Genomic DNA, 22,875 nt, shown 5'->3' on the forward strand with positions numbered 1-22,875 from the left:
GCCTTATCTGACACTTTTGCCCTAGATGCAGACCCTGAATATACAGTAGAATCACTCTCAGATGTTTTTCTTTGGTTTGTTTCATTTTTAAAAAACTAACGCCTGGACTGTACCCCCCCAAACTTGGATTCACTTGTTCTAAGGTGTCGTGTGAGCTTTTCTTTCCTTATTTTAACTCTCCTAGGGTTCTGATGTGCATCTAGGATTGAGAACCGCTACTCTGGATATTCACTGAATAAGTAACTACTTATCTACCATGTGCTCAGAACTTTAGAATATCAGTCAGATAGATCAATCAGTCCTTCAGGCAGTATTCCCCACCTCCATCCCAGTGGAGCCTCGAGATGAAGGCAGCCTCTGGGAGAGGCAGAAGCACCGTGCTAAGCTGAGCCCGGATTCCTGACCCACAGAAACTGAGACAATAAAGGCTTGTTTTCTGGTTGTAGCATCATTACAGCTGACATTTACAAGAATTTCAAAGCATAGCTACCAGAAGGTAGAAAGCTTCCCACAAACAGATCAGATTTATGATTATGGAATATATTCAGATTATTAGCAGTCAGAGGGCTGAAAGGCCTGGAGAAATTTCCGACTTTGAAAAGAAGGAAATACAGAAAGAAGGAAAAGCTATTGCTGGTAAAGGCTTGTGCATCTCAAATGTGTACAGGATGACTGTAAATACTAATACCTCTGTCTCAAATAAGTAATAGTAATTAGTATTCTGTCTGGTGGTAACATTTTCCAAAAATTAATTCAATTTGGAAAGACACCCTTATTAAGTATGGCCAGTGTATATTGCATGTATTTTGGTATAAATAAATTCCTAAGGAATACCTTTTTCCTTTTTAAGTGGATTGGTCTATGCATTGCATGATCACTGGGAATTATAAGTCATTTTATAAACAGGGATTATTAAGTTTTCTAATTTTCAGGGTTTTTTCAGGGTGGAGCAGAACATGTTTTTTCAGTCTCTGTGTAGCTTGGATTAAAATTAAACTCTGATATTTTCAGATGTAGCCAGCAGTTGTCTTACATCTTTGTCACATGCTAACAGTTCATTAAATCACAGGCCTGGAAGCCAGAACTATTGCTTTTTTTTCTGTAAAAGGTACACTGGTGATATTTTATTATTGTTAAAGAATTGACAGTTTTAAAAGAATGTTATTTTCAGTTTATTATTCAGTTTTGACAGTTTCTATGCTTTCATGAGATGACATTTTAAAATGTGCATAATGAATATTCTAAAAAAAGCAAACATGTTTTGATGAGAGAAGCCTTTTGATAGAAATACCAAATAGAATAAGGCTGCTGCTGCTGCTGCTAAGTCGCTTCAGTCGTGTCCGACTCTGTGCGACCCCATAGACGGCAGCCCACCAGGCTCCGCCGTCTCTGGGATTCTCCAGGCAAGAATACTGGAGTGGGCTGCCATTTCCTTCTCCAATGCGTGAAAGTGAAAAGTGAAAGTGAAGTCGCTCAGTCGTGTCCGACTCTTCGAGATCCCATGGACTGCAGTCCACCAGGCTCCGCCGTCCCTGGGATTCTCCAGGCAAGAACACTGGAGTGGGGTTCCATTGCCTTCTCCGAGAATAAGGCTAGTCTTGCACTAATAACAAATATGATGCCTAAATGTGAGGTTGGTCCCAGAGCTCTTTTCCAGTGTGTATCATTTTCCAAGTTTGCCAGGAATTCAGAAAAGGGTAGTTTCACTCCTCTAACTTCCCAGTTTGAATCTCTTATTCTTTACTCAAAAGGTTTCCTCTGAAGAGGACTGGTCTTACAGAAGCAGCTTTGCACTTCATCGGCAACATTTGATTAACGGTAACAATGAAATGCTTCACCAGATTGAACTTCACTTCAAGCTCCCAAACAGTACAGATCAACTACGCAGGTTCAAAGACACTCTTTATCTTACTCAGGTAAGCCGTTTTCATTCTGGGCTTCAACAGCTATCTGCAGTTAACGTAAGAGATCCTGTAGAGTTTGTAAGCCTTTTGTGGTGAAAAATATTCAGGGTTTCATCTTGCTGATTTAAAAAAAATTATCTTCTTCAAAATAGAGATATGATGACAGGTAAAACCTGAAATAGTAAAATGTGTGGCATTTGTCTTTCTTAAAAGAACAGCTCACAGAATTCTATAACAAATTGTGTATTCAAATATTCCCTAGTTCAAGATTACTATCAAGGTTCCATAATTAAGTCTAAAGTAGCATTTGCCAAGGATAAAACGAGAAAATGGAACACAGGAGAGACCAAAAACAGACTCATGTACGATACAGTCATCGACTAATGGTGCAATATGCCATTGCAATCTGTGGGAAAAGATAGTCTTATCAATAAACAGTACTGTATCAAGTGGGTATCTTTATGGGAAATAAATGAGCTATGATCCCCATATACAAAAATTAATTAATGATCACTCAACTGGGAAAGGTAGTACAATAAAGCTTCTAGGAGAGACTGTAGGAGATTATCTTCATGACCTTGGCATAGGCAAACAGTGTCTTAAACAGAACATAAAAAACAGTATGAAGGAAGATAATGATAAATTGAACTTCATTAAAATTATACACATCTGTGTATCAAAGCATCATCAGGAGAGAGAAGATGCAAGCCACAGATTAGAGAACAATGTTTGCAGTACATATATCTGATAAAGGATTTGTATTTAGAATAAAGCACTTCTGTAAAGCAATAAGAAAAAGATAACCTGTTAAAAATGGACACAGTTCTTTTTTTTTTTATTTTAGACAAAGAATTTAATATTCTTATATTTTTTCATGTTTTATTCCAGCTTCATATTTCCCAACTTTTGAAAGCATAATTTGAGTAATTAACACTAAATTATTTTATTCAACTATTGCTATAATTATTATTCTTTGTATTTTATACCTCATCTTTTTTTTTTTTTTAAGTTTTTTTTCCTAGTGGCATTAAGAAGTAATTCTTGATCAGGCACTTCATCAGAGAAGGTAACCAGATGGTCAGAAAGTATATGCAAATGCGCTCAGTTTCATTCTTAATTAAGGAGATGCAAATTAGAGCCATGCCAGGATACTCCTACACACTGTGTACACAATGTAATTTTAGCACAATGGCTAAAGTTAGAAAGATTGACAATACCAATGTTGGTGAGGAGGTGGGACAGCTGGAACTTCTAGACATTGTTGGTAGGGCTGGACATTTGTCTAAACAGTTTGGGAAATTTTAACGCAGTTTGTACCCAAGCTAAACATTTGCTTCCTCCTTGAATCAGCATTTCTGCTCTTAGTTGTGTGCCCACAAAAACAAGTGCATATGTCTGTCACAGACATCTAAAATAATGTTCATTACATGTTTATTCATAATACCCCCAAACTGGAAACAACCAAAATGTTCTTTAACAGAAGAACTTACAAATTGTGGAATATTTATACAGTGGAATGAAAGTGAAAGTCACTCAGTTGTGTCCGACTCTTTGTCACCCCATGGACTACACAGTCCATGGAATTCTTCAGGTCAGAATACTGGAGTGGGTAGCCTTTCCCTTCTCCAGGGGATCTTCCCAACCCAGGAATCGAATCAGGGTCTCCTGCATTGCAGGTGGATTCTTTACTAACTGAAGTATCAGGGAAGCCCAAGAGGGCTCCACAGCAATAAAAAAAGAATGAACTACTGATATCAGCTTCAACTCAGATAAATCTCACAGATGTTATGTTGAGCAAAAGAAACATTGAAATTTCACTGTGGACAAAATGAGTCAAGGTGATATACAGCAAATTAGTGGTAACCACTCTTGTGGAGGAAGTTGATGCCTTATGATTAGAAAAGGGTACAAGGAAACTTTCTGGAATGCTAAAAAAGTTTTGTGTCTTTCTCTGGGTGCTGGTTACATGGGTGTATACATATGTTAAAATTCACTGAGTTATACACTGAAGATCTGTTCATATTATATTATGCACCTCACTAGATTTTTTTTAATGGCTCTGTTGAGATATAAATTGACATACCATAAAGTTCACTTGTTTTAAGTGTACAGTTAAGTGATTTTTAGTATATTTGTTCAGTCATGTGACCATCACCATAATCCAATTTTAGAACATTTCTGACACTCCAGAAAAATCTATCTTACCCATTTGTGATCACTCTCCTTTCTCACTTCCAGTCTTCAGCAAACATTAATTTGCTTTCTGTCTTTGTAGATTTTATTTTCTCAACATTTCTTATAGCTGGAATCGTATAATACCCCTCTTTGGTATGTGGCTTCTTTCACCGAGCATAATGTTTTTGAAGTTCTTCCACGTTATAGCATGTATCTGTACTTCATTTCTCTTTCTTGCTGAATAATAGCCTGTTGTATGGAGATCATGTTTTATTTGTCCATTCATCAGTTGATATACATTTGGGTTATTTTACATTTTTAACTATTATGAATAATACTAATATGAATATTTGCATACACATCTTTCTACCTATATTTTCATGTATCTTGAGTAGAAATACATGAGTAAACTTGCTGAGTTATGTGATAAACTTATGTTTGACTTTTTTGGAGTATAATTGGTTTACACTGTTAGTCTCTGCTGTACAATGAAGTGAATCAGCTGTATGTATACATATATCCCCTCCCACGTGGACCTCCCTCCCCCTTCATCCTACCCCTCTAGGTCATCACAAAGCACCGAGCTGAGCTCCCTGTGCTATACAGCAGGTTCCCACTAGCTAGCTGTTTTACACGTGGTAGTGTATAAATGTCAAACCTAATCTCCTGGTTTGTCCCACCATTCCCTTCTTCCCACCCATGTCCACATGTCTGCTCTCTACATCCATGTTACGTTTAACTCCTAAAGAAAAGAACAACCTGGATTTTAGACAATATTTTCTCTTTTTATTAATATAAATTTATTTATTTTAATTGGAGGCTAATTACTTTACAAGGCTGTAATGGTTTTGCTATACATTGACATGAATCCGCCACGGGTGTACATAGACAATATTTTCATCTTAATATTTACATTTGCCTATTTTATTTCATGAACCTGTGAATGCACCATGTAAGACTATTTGAAAGCAACTGTTTATTTATCTTTTATTTCTGCTAAATTTGTTTCAAGTTCTCAGAGAGAAGGGCAGAACCTAATCTCAGTCGTATGAGTTGATATGAAGTAACATATTGCTGCTGCTGCTGCTGCTAAGTCGCTTCAGTTGTGTCTGACTGTGCGACCCCATAGAGGGCAGCCTACCAGGCTCCTCTGTCCATGGGATTTTCCAGGCAAGAGTACTGGAGTGGGGTGCTATTGCCTTCTCTGGAAGTAATGTATTAGACATTTTAATTTTTCCATGTCAGCAAATGTTCCAATTTTTATTCAAGCTTATTCTCATCAGTTTTCTCCTGTATAAAAACACAAAACCCTGGATGGAAGTTGAAACAGAAAACTGTCAGCCAAAAGAATACTCTTTTTTGGAACAAACTGATGAAGAGAATTTTAACTTTTCAACTATTATCAGTTCAAGAAGTTTTGCTCATGTGATATGTAATTTATAAACTTACTTCATAGAACACAAGTTTAAGGATTCTGTTGATATTTGTCCCTTTTTTGGTGATAATTTTTTTAATTGGAGGATAATTACAATGTTGTGTGTGTTTCTGCTGTTCAACAACATGAATCAGCTATAAGTATACATATATATCCTCTCCTTTTGTAAAAATTTTTAATTAGAGGATAATTGCTTTACAAAGGTGTGTTGGTCTCTGCCGTACATCACTGTGAATCAGCCGTTAAGTATACACATGTTCCCTGCCTTGCGGGCCTCACCCTCATCACTCTCCTCTGGACTGTCACAGAGCACTGGCTGAGCTTCCTGTGTTACACAGCAGCTCCCCATTAGCCGTCTGTGTGAAACATGGCAATGCATGTTTCAACACTGCTCTGTCAGTCGGCCCCACGCTCTGCTCGCACTCTTTCCACAAGTCTGTTCTCTGTCTGCATCTCTATTCCGGCCCTCCAAATATGTTCATCAGGAACATTTTTTCTAGATTCCATGTATATGTGTTAATGTATGATATTTGTTTTTCTCTTTCTGACTTGCCCAGAAAAGCATAATTCAAAAAGACACATGTACCCCAGTGTTCATTGTAGCATTATATACAATAGCTAGGACCTGGAAGCAGTCTAGGGGTCTATTGGTAGATGAATGGATAAAGAAGTTGTGGTACAGATATTTGTCCCTTTTAAAGTATGTGCTGCTGCTAAGTCGCTTCAGTCGTGTTCGACTCTGTGCGACCCCATAGACAGCAGCCCACCGGGTCCCGCCGTCCCTGGGATTCTCCAGGCAAGAACAGTGGAGTGGGTTGCCATTTCCTCCTCCAATGCATGAAAGTGAAAAGTGAAAGTGAAGTCGCTCAGTCGTGTCCAACTCTTAGCGACCCCATGGACTGCAGCCTACCAGGCTCCTCTGTCCATGGGATTTTCCAGGTAAGAGTACTGGAGTGGGCTGCCATTTTTCATGGCCAATATTCTATAAAAGCATCTCAGTTTTGATATATGAAATAGGATAGTCCCTATTCCTGTGCATATGTGTTATGTGTGAACCTTTTCAGCTGTTGTGTTTTCATGCTGGCTTCCCCCCTCCCAGCTGTTCATTTTATTGTGGTTACTTTATTCTGTTTCCTCAAAACACATTCAAAGAACTAACAGAAATAATTGTTATTTTCAAACTCATGAACATTGGAGATACACAGTTAGGAGCTGGGGTGTGAGTGTGTTTTCAGTCATTCAGTTGTGTCCAACTCTTTGTGGCCCTATGGATAGCCTGCCAGGCTCGTCTGTGCATGGAATTTGCCAGGCAAGAATACTTGAGTGTGTAGCCATTCCCTTCTTCAGAGGATCTTCTTGATGCAGGGATCAAACCCACGTCTCCTGTGTCTCCTGAATTGGCAGGTGGACCACTGAGCCACCTGGGAAACCCAGGGACTGGTGTACAGTGGAATTATGTATTGGTGGTTTTTCTTGGTGATGACTTTTGTCTGATCCTGTAAGTATGAGCTTCCTATCAGGCATTGGCTGGGAACTGGACTTGTTGGTTCTACCTTGAGACTTTCTGATGCTTGATGGATCTGAGATGAAAGAAATCAGAATTATGATTTTTTGTTTGTTTATCCTTAGTGTTGGACTTTCTTGACTGAGTATAGACAGGAAATGTTAACAAGTGTTTCTTTCCTTATTAGTTTCATATTAGAACAGTCATCTTTAGTGTACATACAAGAAGTAAATCTTGCATTGGCCCATTTCCTCTGTTCCCACTCCCACCTCTTGATCTTATTCTCATAATCCGTTATACTGTTCTGAAGAACCAGGGTACTTGCCTGTGTGCCAATTTTTAAGACATTCTATTAAGGAATTTAGATTAAATTCTAAATTTAAACCTCTGTGGTGGCTCAGAGGTTAAAACGTCTGCCTCCAATGTGGGAAACCCGGGTTCTATCCCGTAGTTGGGAAGATCCCCTGGAGAAGGAAATGGTAACCCACTCCAGTATTCTTGCCTGGAGAATCCCATGGATGGAGAAGTCTGGTAGGCTACAGTCCATGGGGTTGCAAAGAGTTGGACACGACTGAGCAACTTCACTTACTTGCTTACTTACTTATTAAGGAATCTATTTTGTATGCAACTTTCAGAAAACTCTTGGCTGAGAAAGCTGTGCAATAAGTTTCTTTACATTTAGATCCTTCCCTGGCTTCTCTTTATCTTGCAACCACAAAGGCATCCCTTAGGCTCTTACCTCTTTAATTCTTCTAATGTTCCAAAATAATCTTGCCCTACTTTTCATTGTCCTACTTTAACCTGTTGTATTCCAAATAACCTACATACCTAGGCACACTCTCTTCAGCTATGTCACACAGACCTTGCTCCTTAGTTTGGGGACTGTCTACACTAACGAATCTGTTAGGTGACTTACTTGACCACCATGGTTTCTTGCTAGCCAGCTAGAGAGGAAGCTGGCCTGTGGACTGTCTTCACTAACCCATTAGCTTATAGCCCCCTCTAGTGCTTTCATTTATTCTTCGTGTATTTATTGAGCATGTAATGAGCGCTAGAAGTTTGGTGATGTACTTTGCTGGTGCTGCTGCTAAGTCACTTCAGTCATGTCTGACTCTGTGAGACCCCATAGACGGCAGCCCACCAGGCTCCCCTGTCCCTGGGATTCTCCAGGCAAGAACACTGGAGTGGGTTGCCATTTCCTTCTCCAATGCATGAAAGTGAAAAGTCAAAGTGAAGTCGCTCAGTCGTGTCTGACTCGCAGCGATCCCGTGGACTGCAGCCTACCAGGCTCCTCCATCCATGGGATTTTCCAGGTGGGATCCATTTAATCTACTACATTGCAAGTGACTTGATCATAAGCAGCAAGGTGGGGGCAGGGGGTGGTGAAAAACAGACTATGCAGTAGGCCCAGGTGTTGATGATACCTGCTACTCTGAAACAGTTTCCTTTTTGGTAAGCAAATGTGGTGGGGATCCAGAACATGCTGAACTTTTAAATTTAGGGGTAGGGTGGGTAAAGAAAGGGAATGAAGGTATGCTTACTAACATCACATATTACACACTAGTATGTTGTATTCATATACATCATGTAATTTAACAATCAAGCAGAGATCAGCATTCTTTGCATGTCTACTGAAATACTTGGCCCTGAGGCATGAGGTGCTTCGTATACATTCTCATGTAATTTGAACAACATCTCCTGACATCTCTGTTACTGTTTTCCTTTTACACACGAGGAAACAGAGGCTCAGAACAGTTAAGTATTTTTCCCAAGTTCTCAGGGCAATGAATGAAGTAGGTTTCTGCTTTTTAAAATACACTATTAAATCTCTCTACAGCTGAGATAAGGGAAATTCTGTAACTACTGAGGTGTTTAGTTAAATTATAACATCAAATTTTCAGCAGTTAAGTAAAGCAGACATTAGAAATTTAGCACATTAAAAAAGTCCTTATTGGAACAATAGAGAAAATGAACAAAATCAAAAGTTAATTATTTGAAAAGATCAACAAAATTGAAAAACATTTAGCTAGCTTGGCCAAGAAGATGAGAGAGGAGACTCAATTTCTAAATCAGGAATGAAAGAGGGAACATTACTATTGACCTTACTGGATAAAAAAAAAAGAGTCATTATGGAATATTATAAACAGCTGTAGGGCAACAAGTCGTATATCCTAAGTGAAATGGACAAATCCATAGAAACACACAAACTATGAAAACTTACTCAAGAAAAAACTGTGAGCAGACCTTTAACAACTAAAGAAGTTGAGTTAGTACTTAAAGGGCTTCCCTTAAAGATGGCTTCACAAGTGAATTCTAAAAAACACATAAGGAAAGATTAACACAACCCTTCACAAAATATTCCACCAAAATAGAAGAGGCAAAGTCACTTCCTAAACTCTTTCTATGAAGACATTGTTCTCCTGATACCAAAACTGCACAAAGACATACCAAGAAAAGTGACTGCATGCCAATGAGTACCCTTATGGGCTTCTCTGGTGGCTCAGATGGTGAAGAATCTGCTTGCAATGCAGGGATCGATCCCTGGGTCGGGAAGATCCCCTGGAGAAGGAAATGGCCACCCACTCCAGTATTCTTGCCTGGAGAATTCCATGGACGGAGGAGCCTGGCAGGCTACATAGAGTCCATGAGATTGCAAAGAGTCGTGACTGAGCGACTACACTAGACTAGAGATGAGTATAGACAGAAAAAAAAAATCAACAAAATAGCGGCAATTCAAATCCAGCAACACAGAAAAAGGTTTATATATCAAAAGTAGGATTTATCTCAGGAATAGAAGACTTGTTCAACATATGAAAGTCAACCAATATAATATACTATGTTAATAGAATGAAGGAAAAGCAACTATATAATGATAATCTCAATAGATGAAGAAAAAGCACTAGACAAAATGTAACACCCTTTCATGATAAAAAATTCAACAAACTAGGAAGATAAAGGAGCTCCCTTGACCTGAAAGAGAGCCATCTATGAAGAACCCGTAACCAATATCAAATTTAATAGTGGAGGAAAGAATGCTTTCTCCCTAAAATGAGGAAGAAGACAAAGAAGCCTTCCCTTGTCCCTTCTGTTCAACATTGTACTGGAGATTCTGGTCAGCACAATTAAGCCAGAAAATGAAATAAAGGCATTCAAATTGGAAAGAAAGAAGTAAAAACTGTATTTGCAGATGCATGATCTTATATATATAGAAAACCATAAAAACTACCTAAAATCTATTAGAACCAGTAAATTAATTTAGCCACTTTGCAGGATATAGGATCAATATACAAATATCAATTGTATTTTAAGCAATAAGCAGTTTGAAAGTGAAATTTACTAAACAGAACCATCTACAATAGTAGCAAAAAGAATAAAATACTTTGGAATATATTTAACTGAAGAGATATAAGACTTGCACACTGAAAACTACAAAACATTAGTGATGGAAATTAAGGAAATGGGAAGACATTTTGTGTTAATGGATTGGAAGACTTACTACTGTTAAGAACTCCACAAACTGATTTACAGATTCAGCATAACTCCTATCAAAATTATACTACCGTCTTTGGAAAAATGGGCAGAGTGATCCTAAGATTTATATAGAAATGCAAGGCACTCAGAACAGTCGAAACCATCTTGAAAAAGAACAAATTTGGAAGACACACTTCCTGCTTTTAAAACTTACTACAAAACCGTAGTAATCAAGGCACTGTGGTACTAACAAAGAACAGACACGGATTGATTGAATAGACTTGAGAGTCCAAAAATCAGCCCATCTATGGCCAACTGATTTTCTCCAAGGATGCTAAGATGACGAAATGGAGAAAGAATAGTGCTTTGAACAAATGGTGCTTGAATAACTGAATAACCACATGTCAAAGAATGAATTTAGACTTCCACCTCACGCTATATACAAAAATGAACTTAAAATGGATTAAAGATCCAAATGTATGAAACTCTTAGAAGAAAATATAGGTGTGAATCTTTGTGAATTTTGATTATGTAACAGTGTCTTAGATATGACATCAAAGCAGAAGCAACTGAAGAAAAAATTCAATTGGACTTCATCAAAATTAAAAACTTGTGTGTCAAGGACACTATTACAGAAGTGACAAGATAATCCATGAATTGGGAGAAAAAATGTACAAGTCATGTATCTAATAAGGGTCTAATGTCCAGAACATATTAAGAACTCTTACAACACAGTAATGAAGAAGACAACCTAATATACAAATGAGTGAAATATTTGAATAGACATTTGTCCAGTGAACCTGACCAGTAGGTACATGAGAAGATGCACAGTATGCCACTAGGAAAGTGCAAATCAAAACCACATGAGATACCACTCATATCCATTAGGATATCTGGAATTAAAAAAAAAAAGAAAAAAGAGACAAATATTGGTTAAGTATATTGGTCAGTGTTTTCTAGAGAAACAGACCAAATATGATACATAGAGATAGATAGATAGAGGCTTCCCAGGTGGCCCTAGTGGTAAAGAACCCACCTGCCAATGCAGGAGACATAAGAGACTTGAGTTTGATCCCTGGGTCAGGAGGATCCCCGGGAGGAGGGCATGGCAACCCACTACAGTATTCTTGCCTGGAGAATCCCATGGGCAGAGGAGCCTGGTGGGCTATAGTCCATATGGTCACAAAGAGTTGGGCAGAACTGAAGCGACTTAGCACATAGATATATAAAACAGGAAATTTATTATAGGAATTGCCTTAAATGATTACAGAGGCCAAGACGTCTTACAGTCTGCCGTCTGCATGAAGGAAAACCAGGAAAGACTATGGTATAATTCAGCTTGAGGTCTGAGAACTGAGGCACCATTGCTGTAAGATCTGGAGTCCCAGGGTCCAGTGACCAGGAACTCCAGTGTTGGGAGTTAGAGAAGCTGTGCCTCAGCTCAAGAGAGAGAATACACCCTTCCTGTACTCTTTTGTTCTATCCAGGCCATTCAGCCGCCTGTGATGACACTCACCCTCATTCATGAGGACCGACCTTCTTCGTCTATGGAATCACCAATAACATCTTCACAGACACACCTACAAATAGTGTTTACCAGCCATGTGTGTGTGTGTGTGAGCTCAGTCCGACCCCTTGTGACCTGAGGAGGCATCCCCTAACCCAGTCAGATTCACACATAAAGTTATAACCATCACGATAAGGATGTGGAGAAATTAGAACCTCAAATGGTTTGCTAGTGGGAATGTATTAATAAAATGGTACAGCTACTATGAAAAAGTTTGTCCGTGTCCCAAAAGTTAAAACAATTACCATAGGACACAGAAATTCTACTCTTAGGGATGTATCCAAGAAAATGGAAAACATATTCACCCAAAAAGCTCTGCCCCAAAGTTCATAATAGCCGAAAAGTTAAAACAATCTAAATGTGTATCAACCAATAAGTGGATACACAAAATGTGGCATATCCATGCAATGAAATAGTATCCAGCAGAATAAAAAGGTTTGAAGTACTGGTACATAGTCCAACATGGGTGAGCCTTGGAAACTTCAGGCTAACTGAAGGAAGTCAGTCACAAATTGTATTGTACATATTGTGTTATACCACTTACATGAAACGTCCAGAATAGACAAATGTATGGAGACAGAAAGTGGATGAGTGGTTTCCAGAAGCAGAGGAGAGGGAAGAATGAGCAGTATAATACAGGAATAACACTGTATTAACCAGCACAGAGTTTTGTGGGGGAGGATAATGAAAATATTCTGAAATTATGTAGTGGTAAGATTTGCACAACATGTGACTATACTAAAAACCAATGAATTGTAAACTGTAAAAGAGTAAGTTGCGTGGCATGAGTTATATCCAGTTTAAAAGTGGCTTTATAGGAAGACTGTTATTGTCAAGATAATTTTAAGTAAATATATCAGGAGAACTTATCACACGGCTACTCCTAGTTCCAAAGGCAGAGGTGTGGTTCTGAGCATATAACCCAGGTATAACCCTACCCATCTGGAGGAAGGGGAGATAGGGGTTTTATACACAGCAACCTGTATCACAGTGGCATAGCTGGAATTGGAACCTAGGTCTTGCTGTCCTGGTCCCATTTCTTTTTCCCATGCTGTGTTTCTCTGAGGAGACTGATTTTGTAAGTGTAATCAAGTGAGCTGCTGAAAATAGGCATATTTCTAAAACTAAAATAAGATTTGTCTGCTAACAGTGGGACTGAGTAACCTAGGAAATGACTAAGCATTTATCCTTCTTATGTATAAAGATTGTTTTCTTTAGGAGAAAAATGCATGAATGTATAAATATGGGTACAATTTTTGAAGGGAAAGAGACAGTTGCAGAGATTTTTTTCCAGGCAAGTAGGATTGTACAGTTTCCCTTTAAGATGGACAGTGGGCAATGGTCTTCTGCATTTTTATGAACAAAGGTGTCATTCATTAGCCCTAACTGGCACCCACTGGTATGGATAAACCCAGATGCGTGTTCCAGGCATGGCACCAGCTGTTTGTGGAGGGTGCTCCAGGGTGCACACGACAGAACCCGGGGCCCTGAAGAGCCTTGGTGGTCACTTTCACATCAAGTTCTGGTGTGATCAGCTATGAGGTAGGGCTTACCTAGTGCTCTTTTCTTTTCATTCCTAGCAAGGCTTAGGAGTCCTGCTTGCCTTAAAATTTTTTTCTAAGTATAAAAGAATCGCTAATGCTTACTTATTAAGCCAGACAAGGTAAATGACAGCTCAGAAATGGTTAGATATACAGAAGTAAATATATTTTGCAAGTGATTCTGAGAGTTGGAGTAGTTTAGGGACTGAAAACTCAATGTTTGTAGGAGCCCAGCAGGTAATTTAAATGGATGAGAGTGTAAATATTGGGGATTGTGGCAAAATGGAGTATACAGGCCTTGACTTAAGACACTAAACTATAATACCAACAACAATGAGAGACAAGAAGCACCTGCTTTGTGAGCCAATTAAAACCTGTGTGGGCTGAGCCCTGACTGCAGGCTACTAGCTTATGGCAATCTCTCAAGTGGAACATAATAGAGCAGCATGCAACCAGGACTTTAAAATGTGTCATATATTGACACATTATATTGAAATTGTATTATCGCATTATTTTGTCATATATTGACATGTTATACGACATTATATTGTCATATATTGACAAGAGAGACAACACAAGAAGCAAAGAGATTAATTTGAACATAAAATGTTCTTAATTCTTGTATTTAAAGAAAAAGCTGCAAACCATTCAAATGCCTAATAATCACTGGAGAATGATTCCTCAAGCTATAACTATATAACCCTTTAAAGCACAGAGATATATAGAAAATGCCAGTGCGTCTCATGGAAGTGTTCATAGGTGAAAATTAACTGAGTAGAATACAAAACTGTAAATGCATGAGTTACAATCAGTTCAGTTCAGTTGCTTAGTTGTGTCTGACTCTTTGCGACCCCATGAATTGCAGCACGCCAGGCCTCCCTGTCCATCACCAACTCCTGGAGTTCACTCAAACTCACATCCATCGAGTCAGTGATGCCATCCAGCCATCTCATCCTCTGTCATCCCCTTCTCCTCCTGCCCCCAATCCCTCCTAGCATCAGAGTCTTTTCCAATGAGTCAATTCTTCACATGAGGTGGCCAAAGTACTGGACTTTCAGCTTGAGCATCATTCCTTCCAAAGAAATCCCAGGGCTGATCTCCTTCAGAATGGACTGGTTGGATCTCCTTGCAGTCCAAGGGACTCTCAAGAGTCTTCTCCAACACCACAGTTCAAAAGCATCAATTCTTCGGCGCTCAGCTTTCTTCACAGTCCAACTCTCACATCCATACATGACCACTGGAAAAACCATAGCCTTCACTAGACAGACCTTTGTTGGCAAAGTAATGTCTCTGCTTTTGAATATGCTATCTAGGTTGGTCATAACTTTCCTTCCAAGGAGTAAGCATCTTTTAATTTCATGGCTGCAGTCACCATTTGCAGTGATTTTGGAGCCCAAAAAAATAAAGTCTGACACTGTTTCCACTGTTTCCCCATCTATTTCCCATGAAGCTTAGTCATGTCAGATTCTTTGAGACCCCATGGACTGCAGCATGCCAGGCTTCCCTGTCCATCACTAACTCCCAGAGCTTACTCAAACTTATGTCCTTTGAGTCAGTGATGCCATCCAACCATCTCATCCTCTATCATCCCCTTCTCTTCCCACCTTCAATCTTCCCCAGCATCAGGGTCTTTTCCAATGAGTCAGTTCTTCACATCAGGTGGCCAAAGTATTACAATATATGTTACAATATAATAAGTTATAATACATGTTAACAAAGATCTGAAAGAATTTGGATTGTTAAAAAAAAAAAAGTGTTGCTCTTTGTATTCCCCCTCCCCCGCCAAAAAGAAGCTTAAATTCACCTTGAAGAAAATGCAGGTCACCTCTACCAAAGCCATCAGTAAATCATCTAATCGTCCTTTGGATCAGATCTAACTAAGCATGAGCGTGACTGTTTCAATGAGTATGGCTTTGTCTTCAAAGCTTGTATTTTTGCCTGAAAGAGATGACCTAATTTCCTACTCTAGTACACACTGATGTTTTGTTTCCCACCTCGAAATTCTGTTTTTCACTTCTCTCCTGTTCACCCTGTTTTCTAAACCTGGATGCAAGGAAAGAGATTCTAGTCCCAAACTTCTTGAATGACACCCCTCCTTCCCTTCCGCTTATGAGTCTGTGCGGAATGAAGTCCCGTAGCAGAATATTGCAGGTTCTTTGGCTCCCTTGGTGTATCAGGAATGGCTCAAACTTTGAAGACACTTCAGGTCCTGGGAGTTCCAGAATTGTAGGCCAGCACCCAAAGCAAAGTGTCCGTGGTTGCCATTTGATGCTTGTGCTCAGCCTGTCGGGGCTAGGCCAGAACTTCGGACTGTCTGGTGAACGGACTGCCTCTCTCTATATGTTACTCTTTGGTGTGATGAAGCCTTCCTTATCTTTTCCCATGACCCCTTCACACACAGTGCATAAAGCCTCTGATGATTGCTCAGGAATCTCAGGAGGAGAACAAGAAACTTCTCTTTCAGAGCCTCAGGTGTGCATGCTACCGGGCAGGGACTGCCTTGATTTTGTGCCCAGGGGGACACTTTTCACTTGGTTGGTGGGGACATTATTTGGGGGTCCAGGTAAGATATTATCAAATTTTAAAAACAAATACCAAGATTGCTTTCCATACTGACATGATGATGTGAGGTCTGTAGTGGGCATGGATTGTAATTGGTGTTGCCCTGCTTCTACTGAGATTTCATTTGCCTGCTTTATTTTCACTGAACTTTCTAAAAATTTTTCTGCAACAATGATTTTGATAACTCAACAAACATGTGAACATTTAATGAAAGAACTTGATTTCTCTGTGCATAGCTTTCCAGGCCTAGATGTAGATAACTCTCTGTCTTCTTTAGTTTAGCTCAGATAAGATCCTTATGTTTTATAAGGAACTTGTATAGACATCCCGAGTCCAGCTGTTACTCACCTGGGTATGGACTCTTTCATCACTAGAAATTGATGAGGTTGGATGAGAATTCAGGCAAGGCTTTGCTGGGATTTGTGCTGCAGCATGAGGGAGGGAAAACAAGTAACAGATGCCCTTGATTGCCTGGCTCCGAAAACGTGGGTGAGGATGGAGGCCGATTGGTGAGTTGGGCAGGAGGCATCGTTTAGGTGGTCTGCCCAGCCCCGTGGTGGTGCTGTGTGCAGAGATCATGTGTGGTACCCTGCTTTTCCTCCCAGCATCTCAGAAATGATAGTTGGTTGGTGGCCTTTTTGTATCTTATTGTTCATAATTTGCCCCTGTGCAAATTATGTGTGAGTAGGTTTTAGTCTCTTATTGTTTCTTTGTATTCTGTTGCTTGAGAAGACATTTGTTCAGAAGCCAGTACTGCAGTAAAGGGTCCCAGGTCTCAGCCTAGCTCATAATTGCAGATTAATTTGACTGTCGTAGATCATAGCCCTTCAGCCTATTTTTCTATTTCACTCCTTGACTTAGTGATAGACTGATATATTCAGGTAGTATCCTGTGGTCCTTTTGAGCTGGCACCCTCCCCCTTCTCTTTGTGAGATTCTTACTTTCTTTGGAGTGTTCTTTGCCTGTTATCATTGCTGTGGTCCCAATGGTCTGCTTCCTAAATGGGAAAGGCATTTCTTTATCTGCTCACAGCTAGTATCATCTCTTGCCTAGAAGCTGGTAATAGATTTCTAAATGATCTCCCTAAATCCACTCTAGTCTCTTGACTGCTTTTAGTGATCAGAGTCACCTGCTGGAAATGCAGGTCTGATCACTTCACCCTTTAGCTTAAAAGCTTTCTGTGACTTCCAGTTGCCTTTAGGATGCATTCCAAACCTTCCCTTGCTCCCAGCTTTCTGGGCTCAGGCTGCTTTGCCTTCTTGCAGTTCTCTGCTGTGCATCCTCCTTTCATCATGCGTGTCCCCTCTGGCTGCAGAATTCTGCCCCTTTTCTTTTCTTTTCTTTCTCCTTTGAGGCCAATTCCACTGCTCAGCTAGACCCATCTCGCCTCCTGTTCAGGCTCCTAACATCGTGTACCTCTCTTTCTTAGCCTTCATGACTGTTCAAAGTTTCCATATAGTTGTGTGATTCTTCGGGTAAGGCCTGTCTTCTATACTAGTCAGTAAGCTCCAGAAGGATGGGCTGTTTCTTTTTTGCTGGGTGAGTGGCTTACCCTTAACAGCATGTAATATGTAATGTAGGTACTTATTAAATATGTATTGAATGGCCATTGGGTTTCTCTTTGCTTTACCCTTCTGGAGTGTTACAGCTCTGCCTCATGTAAGTTCTAACTTCATCTGTGACTTCCTCCCCAGCCACCCCTCCTCTGTCTAAAGGTGTTACCCTCACTGGAGCTTTTCTCAGTTTTTAGGAAGGTCTCTGAGCTTAGTCTTCCAGTGGCCATATGTGCGTCCCTCTTTTTCCTCTTCTGTGAAATCCCAGGCCCTACTCTAAGATTGTCCTTGTCCTTGAAGCTCTGTCTCTCCAGGCTCTCCTTGGTGACCTCTCCTCTGAGCCTGCTGACCTTCTCTTTGTGAGCCTTGCCGAACTACAGCTCCAAGCTAAGAGATGTGATACTTGCAATGTCAGTAACAGCAGCAGTAAAGGAGACTGGGTTTTCAGTGATGATGACAGTAATTAAGGGTTCTATAGGAAGTCCTTTTGTGCCTCTTAAACAAGAACTAAATTTACTCGTCTCTTAGTTGCAGTGTTACCATCTGTTCTGCTATGACGAAGGAACTGCACTCATAAGTTTTACGTTATCAAAGTCATGATATAAAAACAATTGCTTGACTAGAAAAAAAGGGGTTAGGAATTTGACAATATCAGTCATAATAAAGTTTTTTTTTCCTACAGATTTTTTTTAATAAAGTATTTTCTTAATAGTCACAAAGTGAAAGTGAAAGTCGCTCAGTTGTGTCCGACTCTGTGACTCCATGGACTATACAGTCCATGGAATTCTCCAGGCCAGAGTACTGGAGTGGCTAGCCTTTCCTAGTAGCCACAAACATGTTAGTAAAACTGCTCACTGCCTGAAACTTAGTATCTGACTCCATAAAGCATTGGCTCTGTTTCTGTTTTCTGGAGTCTTTGTTTTCTGTCATTGCCTCCACCATCAGTGGCAGAGAACTTTTACACCATCCTATTTCCATGATTACCCATTGTTATGATAAACCAAACACCATGCTTCCCCCCAAACCTAGCCATTATAAATAAGAGCTCATAGGGTTGGTCCCAGATCTAGTATAATAATGGTATATAGAATGCTAATTAAATTCCCCAATTTCTTCAAGCCTCTTATTTTTCTCGGATCTAGACAGCCTACCTCAAACAAAAACACCTGTGTAGGTTTTGTTTTTGTCTGGCAATGGATTAAGCTTCTCTTTTTTTGAAAAATCGAGTTCTAGTTGATTTACAATGTTGGGGGTATCTGGTGTATAGCAAAGTCATCCAGTTATACATGTACATGTTCTTTTTCATCGTTTCTGTTACGTTTACCACAGGATATTGAATATAGTTCCCTGTGCTAGTGTTGTTGTTGTGTTCATTGCTCAGTTGTGCCCGACTCTTTGTGACCCTATGGACTGTAGCCTGCCGGGCTCCTCTGTCCATGGAATTCTCCAGGCAAGAATACTGGAGTGGGTAGCTGTTCCCTTCTCTAGCAGATCTTCATGACCCAGGGATTGAACTTGGGTCCCCTGCATCACAAGCAGGTTCTTTACTGTCTGTGCAACCAGGGAAGCCCCCCCTGTGCTATACAGAAGGACTTTTTTGTTTTTAAATCCATTCTAAATGTAATAGTTTGCATCTACTAATGCCAAACTCCCAATTCAACCCCACCCCCACCCCTTGGCAGCCACAGGTCGGTTCTCTGTATCTGTGAGTCTGCTTCTGTTTCATAGATAAGTTCGTTTGGAAACACCTGTGTTTTACCGTTTTCCCCTGAATCAGGTGATGCAGGCCCAGTGTGTCAAAACAGAAACTGAATTCTACCGTCGCAGTCGCAGCGAGATAGTGAATGGAAAAGGGCACACCATGGGGGCGCTTTATTGGCAGCTCAATGACATCTGGCAAGCTCCTTCCTGGTCTTCTCTAGGTGAGTGTTTTAGCATTCTTTGTGTGTGAGAGAAAAAGCCAAACCTGTGGGGAGAGGCGCTGAGGCAGCATAGAGCTGGAGGCGGCCAGTGAACCCAAACAGGACTCCAGGGAGGGGAGGCTGTTCAGCTGCCAGTCTCTGACCTCCGGCCACCTCTCCCACCTTCACAACCTTTGGGGAGCCCGAGAGGCAGACTCACTGTGAGTTCTGTTCTGTGCGGTCACAAAAGCAGGCAAATGAGGGGATAGATTCGTGCGTGAATATCTCAGCCACGTGTGTGCGTGCTCAGCTGCTTCAGTCGTGTCTGACTCTGTATGGCGCTATAGATTGTAGCCCGCCAGGTTCCTCTGTCCATGGGATTCTCCAGACAAGAATCCTGGAGTGGGTTGCCATGCCCTCCTCCAGGGTATCTTCCCTACCCAGGGATCGAACCCATGTCTCATACATCTCCTGCATGGACAGGTGGGTTCTTTACCATTAGGGCCACCTGGGAAGCCCCGCTCTCAGCTTCTTCTCATTGTTGCTTAGAATTTTGAATTTATTTAAGAGGACTTCCCAGGACAAAAGGAAATTTACATAAGCACCTCTTCTGTTCAGGAGAATTCAACTGTGGGAAAGTCTAACCCAGCTAAGCGTTAAAAATGTCCCTTTACTACTGATTCCCCTCTAAGTTCACCCGATCATCTTTATTTTGCCCTGTTTGTTTCTTGAGGGGAAAGGGAGTCAAGTCAGAAGTACAAGTAGGAAGGGTTGTCAGTTGGACCTGTTCAGTTGAGCAACAGGTGAGATGGCTGACATGGTACTTGCAGTTTGAATTATTTTGTTTATTTTGGTGCATTAAAAAAATTAAGGTGTAGTAATGAATCGCTAGAGGTGATTTGAAGCCAAGTTCAGTTAATGATATGAACAAAAGTTTTGGGTCAAAAATGAGGCAAAGTCATAAAATAAAAGGGTGGTTTTGCTGGGTGAGGCTCTTGAGCCGTGAATGCAGATCATGGGGTTTTTTCCCCACGTGTTTCGATGAATGCTCATCTCCTGTGGGGAACTGCAATCTTGGACAGGTTTCCCTGATCAGCCTCTTTATCAATATCAACCAGAGAAAGGGTATTGAATGAGAATCGGGGTAGATCGGAGAAGGCAATGGCACTCCACTCCAGTACTCTCGCTTGGAAAATCCCACAACAGAGGAGCCTGGTAGGCTGCAGTCCATGAGGTCTCGAAGAGTCAGACACAACTAAGCGACTTCACTTTCACGCCTTGGAGAAGGAAATGGCAACCCACTCCAGTGTTCTTGCCTGGAGAATCCCAGGGACGGGGGAGCCTGGTGGGCTGCCATCTATGGGGTCGCACAGAGTCGGACACAACTGAAGTGACTTAGCAGCAACAGCAGCATCAGCAGCAGCAGGGGTAGATGCTAGCAAAATAGCCTCTCTGGGATGCTTAAACTGGACAGAGAGATATTGTTCAGAGACACTAGGAGCCCGACCCTGCTTCCTGTCTATGAATGAGGTGGTGTCTTCTGAAGTTGAGTTCAGTTCAGGAAATGGGAGAGCTCAGGCTTATAACTCTTCCCTTAAATGACTCTGTGTTTTTCAGAAAGGATATAAGAGTATGATGTTAGAGTAAGAATTTTCCTGCTTTCTAAACTTTGGCAGGTCAGTGCTTTCGAGGAGAGGGTCACCATCTCTCGGAGGTGTCACTGTTTAGTAACGGAAGTGTGTATCACTGACTTTTTGCTTCAATTGCTGTTCTGATTGTCGTTTGTTTTTGGCCTCCATGGCTGGAATCTCATGTTTGAAGTCTTTTCCGTGTAATGGATGTCCTAATGAGAGTGTGTAAGTTATCTCAGGTTTGAGTCATTTTCCATTTATGGGAAAACGTTCTAGAGCTTTCTATGTTCTAGTTCATTTCATAGTTCTAATTTGATAGGCCTCCGTCCCTTTCCCCCTTGTTATTTTTAAGGGGAAATACTAAGAGTTGGAATTGAAGTACTGGAGAGTCAAAATTTTGCAAAACCTAAAGAAATTAGTTCTAGCTGAACCTCAAGACTGTGTTCCTCCGTTTCAACAGCTTGCACTGGTGAATTCTGAAAGTGACACCCATTCTCTCCCCCTCTCCCACTGTATACCTCTCTCTGAAGTTGTTCGATGCAGCGTTTCATGAATAAGAAGAGGTTTCCCTGATCAGCCTCTTTATCAATATTAACCAGAGAAAGGGTATTGAATGAGAATCGGGGTAGATCGGAGAAGGCAATGGCACTCCACTCCAGTACTCTCGCTTGGAAAATCCCACGACAGAGGAGCCTGGTAGGCTGCAGTCCATGAGGTCTCGAAGAGTCAGACACAACTAAGCGACTTCACTTTCACTTTTCACTTTCATGCCTTGGAGAAGGAAATGGCAACCCACTCCAGTGTTCTTGCCTGGAGAATCCCAGGGACGGGGGAGCCTGGTGGGCTGCCGTCTATGGGGTCGCACAGAGTCGGACACAACTGAAGTGACTTAGCAGCAACAGCAGCAGCTATATCATCATCACTAGAGCCAGAAGTCCCCTGTATTCTTTTCATGTCAACTCACAATTTTTAAATATGCAGTGTGTTTCTGTCTCTCACTGTATACCTCTCTCTGAAGTTGTTCGATGCAGCGTTTCATGAATAAGAAGAGGCGTGTTGAAAGAGTTTAGTTTGTGGGTTTAGCGTACTGCACATGCCAACAAGGCACAAGATTCTGAAGGTTCTTGACGGCTTCTAACTGTACTTTAGGAACTGCCATTAATTGTCATGAGTTTGGGTGTTCCCCCGTCAGTCTGACCCTACCAGACGTATTTGTGATTGCTGTTGTTTTGTTTCACTCAGAGGATTTGTGCCTATGGAAAAAAGAGACTTTGAGTTTTAAGTAACTTTATTTTTTTTAATTAACTTTATTATTTATCTATTAATAAAAATAGGTAAAAAGAGGTATAGTTGGTCTACAATTAATTTCTGGTATACAATATAGTGATTCTAAATTTTATAGATTATACTCCCTTGAAAGTTCTAAGGTACTGTCTGTATTCCCTGTGCTCTACAGTATAGCCTTGTAGCTGATTTATTTTATACATAGTCGTTTGTACTTCTTAAACTCCTATGCCAATCTTGCATTTGCCTCCTTCCCTCTCCCCACCTATAACCAATAGTTCGTTCTCTATATCTGTGAGTCTGTTTCTGTTCTGTTATATTCATCCATTTGTTTTATTTTCTAGACT

General features: G+C 40.6%; 1 protein-coding gene across 2 annotated transcripts in view; it reads left to right on the forward strand.

Annotated features, from left to right (window-relative positions):
- Positions 1-22,875, forward strand: part of MANBA (mannosidase beta) — a 128,425-nt gene that overhangs the window by 90,602 nt on the left and 14,948 nt on the right. For both annotated transcript variants that reach the window (XM_027543960.1, XM_027543961.1), the window contains exons 13-14: positions 1,752-1,916; positions 19,490-19,634. In XM_027543960.1, the coding sequence (XP_027399761.1) occupies positions 1,752-1,916; positions 19,490-19,634 (310 nt within the window). The remainder of the gene's footprint in view (positions 1-1,751; positions 1,917-19,489; positions 19,635-22,875) is intronic.

Source organism: Bos indicus x Bos taurus, chromosome 6 (assembly GCF_003369695.1).
Source record: "Bos indicus x Bos taurus breed Angus x Brahman F1 hybrid chromosome 6, Bos_hybrid_MaternalHap_v2.0, whole genome shotgun sequence".
NCBI classification, from domain to species: Eukaryota; Metazoa; Chordata; class Mammalia; order Artiodactyla; family Bovidae; genus Bos; species Bos indicus x Bos taurus.